This window comes from Culex quinquefasciatus, chromosome 2 (assembly GCF_015732765.1).
Source record: "Culex quinquefasciatus strain JHB chromosome 2, VPISU_Cqui_1.0_pri_paternal, whole genome shotgun sequence".
Classification (NCBI taxonomy): Eukaryota; Metazoa; Arthropoda; class Insecta; order Diptera; family Culicidae; genus Culex; species Culex quinquefasciatus.
In genome coordinates, this window is record NC_051862.1 from 11,370,986 (window position 1) to 11,380,067 (window position 9,082).

General features: G+C 39.8%; 1 protein-coding gene across 1 annotated transcript; it reads right to left on the bottom strand.

Moving 5' to 3' along the window:
• Nucleotides 1-3,501: 3,501 nt before the first annotated feature.
• On the bottom strand, nucleotides 3,502-6,744 carry LOC6054190. Its single transcript, XM_038255507.1, has 3 exons — nucleotides 6,469-6,744; nucleotides 5,672-6,408; nucleotides 3,502-5,608 (listed from the first exon to the last, which is right to left on the bottom strand). Exons 1-3 carry the CDS (start codon nucleotides 6,589-6,591, stop codon nucleotides 3,997-3,999), a joined length of 2,472 nt encoding a protein of 823 aa, XP_038111435.1. The 5' UTR covers nucleotides 6,592-6,744; the 3' UTR covers nucleotides 3,502-3,996.
• Between the last annotated feature and the right edge of the window lie 2,338 nt (nucleotides 6,745-9,082).

Consider the following 9,082-nt stretch of genomic DNA (forward strand, 5'->3'; position numbering starts at 1 on the left):
TTTTCACGCTCGAAAATTGCAAATTTCACGGGGACCTCAATTTCAAAACACCAAATTTCACGCAAATTTCGCGGAACGTGAAAAATGTTAAAATGACTCTGAAAATCTTATGTTTAAATCACAGAAACTTCTTTTTATAATTCATTGTATATTATTCTTCAATAAAAAAATGGATATGACACGAAAAAAATCATCTAATTTTCAAAAAAGTTTCCACCTGGTTTGTGGATGGGTTCTATATATATTTTGAAACAAAATGTAGGGCATGCATATTCTCATTTGTTTGAATTTCTTATCAAAGCAAGATTTGTTCAGCAAAACTGAGTAAAATAGTTTGAATTTTCTGCGGAATGTAGCACATTTAAAATATTTTTTAAGGTTTTCATCTCTTTTTTCAAAAACTAAATTTAAAATCAATAGGCAAAAGAATATAATTTGTAAAGAAATCGAAATTTTTATTCAAAATGAGAACAGAAAACAAAAAAGTAGTATTTTTTTAACTTTCACTGGGATCATCCACCCAAATAATCAAATATCGTTAAAATTAAACAGGACTCAGGCAAAATCTGAAATGTTTTTAAAAAGGTGATTTCAAAGATAAAAAAATACTCTTTATTTTATTTTTAATAAATCATAGCTTGATTCTTGTTATTTATTTTAAATGATAAAAAAGCAGTAAAATTTTAATTACAACGAATGAAAATATTACTATACTTAGTAAGTTTCTAAAAAAAACAGAAAAATCTGAAAAATTTTTGAAATGGTTCAATTGAATTGAATTGATAACTAATAGATCTCTATAGATGAAATATTAATTATGTTTTTACATTATTTTGTTTTTTGAGAAACTTGATAAATTTTACGAATTTCACGCCGTCCACGAAATCGTGAAAAATCACACTATATTAGTAATTAAACAAGGGTATTCATATAAATAAGGGTATTCACTTGCCTAATTCTACGGTAGTTCATAAGATTATTTGTATCCCTATTTGAGTTTGATTAATTATTTTGAGAAAAATCGTTACAGTTTAACATAAACATAAAATTTCACGGAATTTCGCGAAAAAAGCCAAATTTCGCGGATTTCACGCTGTCCGCGAAATCGTGAAATTTCACTAACCTTACCCATTACCATGCGACACCATGCAGTGACAGATCTCTTTCCAAGCATTGCTTTGGAGAAACCCCATTCGGCCCTACCTAAATATTTTTGCAAATTTCAAATTGCACTTCGAGTTTAGCTTGCGCAGTCATTTTTGACGTATTTTGTAGGGCCGTTGCAAATAATTTTCAAAGTTTATGTGGGCCCCCCTTTAAAATTAGTCGGAAATATCAGGGGGCAAAAAAAAATTTTTTTTTTAGGCTTTAACAATTAAATTAAAATAGAATGCAAATCAACTGAAAACAATCTAAAACGCATTTTTCTGCATTGATAATCATATTTAACATGTCTATAAAGATTGTTAAAATATCAGAGTTTTTTTTCTGTTTTCATTTTTTTTATATTTCTTGATCATTTTTTAGGTTTTAACCTGCACTTTAATGGATTCAAAAAAATATTCAAATCATTGATTCCATTTTTTTTATATTTTTCTCAAAAAGATCATAAAATATGTTTGTATGGAAATTGTTTACGATGGGGGGGGTTGAGATTTCCAAAAAAATGTCCACGTAGTTTATGGATGGTCCCTTAGCAACCAGAGTTCCAATCTTCGTAGAAGAAATTTTCTGAACGTTTCGAAAAAAATACGTTTAGAAATTGTCAATCAGTGATGCCATTCAAAAATATTGAAAAACTTCAATTTTAGATAAAATTAAACATTAAGTAGTCAAATCGCGAAGACGGTGCACTTTAACAAAATTTCAGAAAAGTATTTAGTGTTCAAAGTGATAAACTAAATTTTTCTCCAAAAACATTTTTTTTTTTTTTTTCAAAAAATCAAAGCCCGACGGACATTTTTTGGCCGCACTTCTATGACTTAGAAACATATAAAAAAACTAAAAAAGGATTTTTGAAAAAAAAATTAAGGTGCAGTGCACTCCCTCGTTGCCGATATTGAAGGGACTGAAAAAAATATTGACAGCTGGAGCGATATAGATATCGAGAAGATCGACAGGTAGAGAGTCCAGTGTAATTTGGGATTTTTTTCGTGCACCTATTTTTATAGTTATCATCAATGCTTACAATTTTGCCGAAGACACCAAATCGATCAGATAATTTCTCGCAAGGATAATGATTTTAGCTGCCAAAATTGCATGGGTGTAACATGTATGGATGAAAATCCATTTACGGTTTTAGTGATTAATTTTTTCAAATCTGGAGCAACATTTGAAAAAGGCGCATAAGCATTTCTGGAGTTTTTTTAAGGTCCGATAAACAAAATTTTCAGTTTTTGCTTGTTGGGTGTTTTTAATACCCCTGACTCAAGGCGGTTTCAAAAACACCCAAAAAGCAAAAACTGAAAATTTGGTTTATTGGACCTTTTCAAAAAACAAAATCCAGATTTTGACTGCTGGAACTATTTTACAAATTCCGTGACAGCAGGTCACTATTTTACAAAACCCGCAGTATTCGAAAGTAGCAGGAGAGGTCAGCTTTTGTTTAACATTATTTTTTTTTTTTTTGAAAAAAATAAAATTAGCCTGAGGTTTAGAAAGTAAGGGGAGAGGGGGTAATATGCACCCCCGGGGCAAAATGCACCCCCTGCTTTTCTCAGTATTTGGAAGAATTTTCCGGGGAAAAATCATAGAAATTGGAAGCTTAACATTGCTAGACCATGCTGGAAAAATTTGAGCATCGCAGTATAAAAACAGCTCAAGTTATTTGCAAAACTTTAAAATGTTGTGTTTTCATCTAATTTTCTTTGCACTTTCATTATGATTTTTGGACAATATAAAAAGGATTTATTGATATTGTAAGTGTTGAGGTAAATAGTTTTTGCCATAATCTTCATTATTCTGTAGATAGATGAGTCCAAAAACATCAAAAAATGCATTTTTAATTAAAATTTCTGCAAAAAGCGTGGTCGGGGCAAAATGCACCGCTGTAAAGCTCCTTAGTAAAAACAGCGGTGTCATCTAGTGGTGACTAGTGAAAACTGATTTCACCCGGTGCATTTTGCCCCATGTTGTGGTGCATTTTGCCCCGTTGTTGTAGTGCATTTTGCCCCAATGTTGCGGTGCATATTGCCCCGCATGGTTGTTTGAAATGAATCAAAAATGTTTTTAAAAATTTGATATTTTCGAACAATTTTAAGGTTTATTAAGACCTTTTTAACATGGATGACGAAGAATAATAGTTGTTTTAGAACATCGAACAAAATTCTTCCACAGTAATGCTGTAATTGTTGAGAAATCACAGTTTTCACTTAGGGGGTGCATATTACCCCCTCTCCCCCTAATTCAAACTGTCAAAATACTTATCCACCCTTTTCTCGTGTTACTCCAGAAATTGAGTTTCATTTTCGGTGTTCGTTTTATTGAATAATAGAATAGTTATCGTTTTAACATCCGTTTATTGTTCATAAAATTCACGCAACCAAAGAAGTGTTTCTCATTTCATTGTTCGGAATGCTTTTCAATTGTTTCCATATTTTTAGTTATATATTTTTTTCGGAATTCACTTTCTTTTGGAACTTAAACAAACTTTAATAGTAATTCCATTACAGTGATTCCAGTATGCACTCAATACTCACCAGTGTTTTGAGGTCTTTTAACAATTCGCGCTTGATTCAATCGATGAAGAAGTTTGTTTAGAATCAGGGTCAGATTTTTTTATTGTTATGTATTTAGGCAAAAGTGCGAGATTTTAACTGGGAACATCAATTGTTATGAAAAGTGCATTTGAACCGTGATTTCAATGTGCCTTACAAACTAGTTTCGAATAAAGTCAAAGTAATTAATAACGTCCAAGTACAAATTTTGATGCAAACTGAAAATACTACCCCCTACAGATCTCAAACGATATCCTACAATTGTCTGGTCAATACGCGGTTAATCCGGTAAAATTTCCTCCTCACAGCCACCGTCGTCGTCCTCCTCCTGCCCCTCTCGTACCTGCTCGACCGCAACCCTGTTTACAACTTCCATTTCTTCGACACGATCTTCGGTCCGCACTTCGCTGATGATCTCCTCACTGTGCTCCTCGGTCAACTCGACCGTTTCGACCACCTCGGAAATCTCCTCCTCCTGGCTGGTCACTTCCGTCGCGGACGCTTCCTCGGCCAGCTCAATCACCACCGGCGGCGTGATGTCATCCGTGTCCATGGGTTCGGGGGCCGCTGCCGACACAACCGGCGTTGTGCTGTCCGGTTCCGGCTGCTGGGACTGCGACGGGACTTCTTCCGGCGGCAGGACGTCACTTGGCACGAGTACGAGCGAGTCCACGTCGATTGAGCTGACGGAGGAGGCCGCGGGGACGCGATCGCAAAGGGATTGGAAGATGGCACGCAGACGGGACACTTGGGTGCGTTCGTTTCCGACGGGGGCACGGCGCCGGAAGAGGCGCTTGTTGGTGCAGGGTTCTTCCTCGTGGTAGGCGGAGACTCGCGGGCGGAGCGGTTGTTCCATGGGAGTTCCGACGGGGACGCAGGATAGCTGGGCGCGGACGTGGAGTCGGTTGGCTTGGATGTTGGCCACGGTGGAGCGGAACTTGGTGTTGATGCGGGAGAGCAGTTCTGCGTTGGTGAGACGGCGCTTGGCCACGAGAACGTTCCGCTCGGAGATGGCACGGTTGGAGCGTGGTTCCCGCATCGAGCACGCCGACATGGATCGCTTGCGCTTGCGGTCCATGTCGTCCTGGTAGGTTGACCGCGATCGGTTCCGGGGAAAACCGGATGACGGCACGGTCACCACCGGGAAGGAGATGGCCGATTCGGGAACCAACGGCGCCGGATCCAGTGGAGGAGCGGTACCTCCCGCGGCCAAGACTTCGTCGAACGGTGTCATGACGTTTTCCGAGCGGGCCGGGGTTCGCGAACCGGATGGTGTGTGTCGTGCCCGGGAGGGAGGTTCCGGCGTCTTCGCTCGCGTCCCCAGAAACTCTTTCTGGATCGCATCCAGATCGATCAGGTCCGCCGGAATGCCGTGCACGCCCTTCATGTGCGAAGTGACGCGATACCTGCGTGTGTTGGTGTAGTCACAGTCCGGACAGAAGAACCGATACAACTTCCCGCCGCCGCTGCCGCCGTTCCAATCCGACGCCACAGAATCGCACCGACTGCGACTGGCCACGGCCGCCAACGGCAAATCGTCGTCCGATCCCGCCTCGGAAACTGCCCTCGACGGAGGTCGCGACGTGGATCGTCTGCGGATGATCAACGACGGATGGTCCGGCTCCAGCTTGTGCACGTTGACCTTGTGCCGGCGGACGTTCTTCGGTTGGGCGAACGTGTTTCCGCAAATGTCGCACACAAACGGACAGTCATGCACTCCGCTGAACGATTCGTTGCACAAGCTGCAGTAAATGTTGACCAGCTCGTCCCGGAGATCGTCGAAATCGTTCGGAGATAGTTCACGGCGTGGAGCCGAAGATGCGGCATCTTTGCCGGATTTTTCACCGGTGTTGTCCTCGATGTCCGTGGGGGAATCGCTTTCGTAGCGATATCTGAAAACAATTAGAATTTCAAAGTGTTTTAGAAACAATTTCAAGCTCCTCTTCAAAACGCACCTCTTTCTCGGCTTCTTCCCTTCCACCAGCAGACTCTGCTCCTTGCTACCCCCGCCGTCGTCCTCCTGCGGCGGATTCCAGTAGCTCTCCCACTGATCCTCGCGCACGTTGTGCGTACTCATCAAATGCTTCTTGAGCGACTTTTTATGCTTCAACACGGCGCTGCAAATGCTGCACACGAACTTACACTTGTGCTTCTCAAGCGCCGCCAGCTCGGTGAACGTGGCGTCACACCGCGGACACTTGAGATCCGTATCCGAGGACGTGGTCGTCCCGGAATCCGCCGTCGAAGCGTCGTCCTCCTCGTTGTCCCCGGAGCTCGGCCCGCTCGAACTGCTCGAGCTGGTGGGCGTGTCTGACTGGTCCCGATCCGACCCCGGTGGTTCCCACTCCTGCTTGGCCCCCGAACGACGCCGGCTGGCGCGCGTCACCACCGCCGGCGGTTCCTCCTTTATCTGGTCGGCCTGCAGCTGGGCCATCTCTTCCTCGGGGGTGTCCGTCGCGTTTCGACGCGTCGATCGTCGCGAAAGTCGCGCAGACCGCGTCGACGGCGAGGCACGTCTCGGCGACGCCGGTTCCGGACCGAGCTGTTCGAGCATTTCCGCCGCGAAGCGCTCCTGATTGGCGCGGATTTGCTGCTTGAGTTCTTCGTGAATCGCGACCCATTTGGCGGTCTCGGTCGCTTCCCGCTCGCAGTCCACGCAGATGTACTTGCTGCAGCGGTCATCCTTGGCAAGCTGGGCGGACAAAAAAACAGTTAGCCAAGCGAATCAAACAAAAAATGCGACCCATCTTACCTTGAGATCGTACAGCTTTTCCAACGTTTCGGCCAACTTCTCGACGGCGGAGATTTCGTGCTGCTGCTTGGTGTCGTCCAGACACAGCCGGCAGCAGCTCTGGAACAGAAGCTTTTGCTGCATTGTTACGCGCCCGGCTCTCGGACAGAGCGCAGCGTTCAGTAGAAAAGTTTGAAAAATTCAGATAATATAACTTGAAAAATTAGCAATGTTTACGAAATTACCGGCGCGTCACGCGCACAACTTCACAACTCAAAGTCGCACGAAACAAGAACTGTCAAAACACGGTCAAATGGAAGTACCCAAAAACGGGCTCGTATCGCAAATTTTAGTCCATCGGCACAGAAACTCAATTTTGAGTACGTTCGACTATTGCAGTTAACTGCGTAGTTTTGCATTTTTTAAGGGTTAAAATGGATAAAAATAAACATTTTTATGCATGTTTCTCTAGTGAAATTGAAAAAAAAAAATTATCTAAGGGGTCTGGATAGAACACATTTTTAATTTGATTTGGAAAATTGAATCCTTAAATGAACGATAAAGCTTATTTTTCTGAGTACAATGACCCTTTGTACGACCGCAAAGGATTTAAAATGGATTTAAAAAAGCAAAGCAATCCACTTTAACGACCCCCGGGTCTTTTGTGGGCTCTGTTGCAAGTTTCTGCTCATTTCTAGGCGTCCGAATGTTATGTGTGGTGAGTCACCCAAAACCTCTTTTACCATCCGATAAGGCGGGAATCGAACCCGTGCCCATAGCAACTCAGGGATCGGCAGCCGATGCCACTAACCGCCGCGCCACGAAGCCAATTTTTAAAATCAATTTTGAAAAAATAACTTCACGGCACTTCTTGACAGAAAAGGTCCAACTTGACTAACTGGAAAGCTTCGCCCTGTATGTTGTTGCATTTTTCAAGCCCTTTCAAATCCAGAGTTTTTTTTTAAAAAAACGTTACTTAATCCACCGGAAGGTGGTTGCTGCCTTCCTCCTAAAAGCCTTGCAACCACACATTACGAAAGCTTTGGCTAACGCTTACTTAGTAAAGACACTATACATCTGAGTGCTGCCATCTAGGTATGATAAATTTAATGAACCATTTGAAAGCACTGCAGTGTTTGTGTGCGTGCACTGAGCGTAAAGTTCCGACAGCTATCCGCCGGAGCTTTAAAATAATTGTAAATAATGACCCTTTTTAGTATCAACCAAAACAGTTTTTCGAACATATCTTTTAAAGTACTGCACCAAGCCGGATAAAATTTAAAAAAGACTTAAAGAACCTGAAGGCAAATCCAAAAACATAGATCCGGACAAAATCGGTCGAGCCAGTTCCGAGAAAAGTGAGTGAGAAAAAAATTCTACGTCCATCCACACGCACAGACATTTGCTCAGAATTTGATTCTGAGTCGATATGTATACGTAAAGGTATATCTGGGAGGCTTATTTAAAAAGTTCAATTTTTGAGTGATTTTATAGCCTTGCCTCAGTGAGGTGAGGAAGGCAAAAAGGTCCAATAAACCATATTTTCAGTTTTTGCTTTTTGAGTGTTTTTTAATACCCCTGATCCAAGGCGGTTTCAAAAACACCCAAAAAGCAAAGACTGGAATTTTGGTTTATTGGACCTTTAAAAAAAAACTCCAGAAATACGTTTTGAATTATGAAATTGAATTAAATTTTGCATGAATTAAAGCATTTTTTAAGATTGTTGGCGTTTTAAACTTTAGGTCCCGATTTGTCACACTTCCCGTTGACCTAGAGTGCTTTTTGGCCAAATGGTAGTTTTATATGTACAAACAACCACTGAAAAATTTCAGGCAGATTGGAGAGATCGATGCGAGATGGGTATGCTTTACTCGCGGACTTGCTCTTCAATAATTAAATTCTTAAATTCTTAAATTCTTAAATTCTTAAATTCTTAAATTCTTAAATTCTTAAATTCTTAAATTCTTAAATTCTTAAATTCTTAAATTCTTAAATTCTTAAATTCTTAAATTCTTAAATTCTTAAATTCTTAAATTCTTAAATTCTTAAATTCTTAAATTCTTAAATTCTTAAATTCTTAAATTCTTAAATTCTTAAATTCTTAAATTCTTAAATTCTTAAATTCTTAAATTCTTAAATTCTTAAATTCTTAAATTCTTAAATTCTTAAATTCTTAAATTCTTAAATTCTTAAATTCTTAAATTCTTAAATTCTTAAATTCTTAAATTCTTAAATTCTTAAATTCTTAAATTCTTAAATTCTTAAATTCTTAAATTCTTAAATTCTTAAATTCTTAAATTCTTAAATTCTTAAATTCTTAAATTCTTAAATTCTTAAATTCTTAAATTCTTAAATTCTTAAATTCTTAAATTCTTAAATTCTTAAATTCTTAAATTCTTAAATTCTTAAATTCTTAAATTCTTAAATTCTTAAATTCTTAAATTCTTAAATTCTTAAATTCTTAAATTCTTAAATTCTTAAATTCTTAAATTCTTAAATTCTTAAATTCTTAAATTCTCAAATTCTTAAATTCTTAAATTCTAAACTATTGATTTCATTTCGTAATTTGCGAATGCCCCCTTCTTTAACAAATTTTGTTCTTACGTCGAGCTCATTGAACGCACTCATCTGTCAT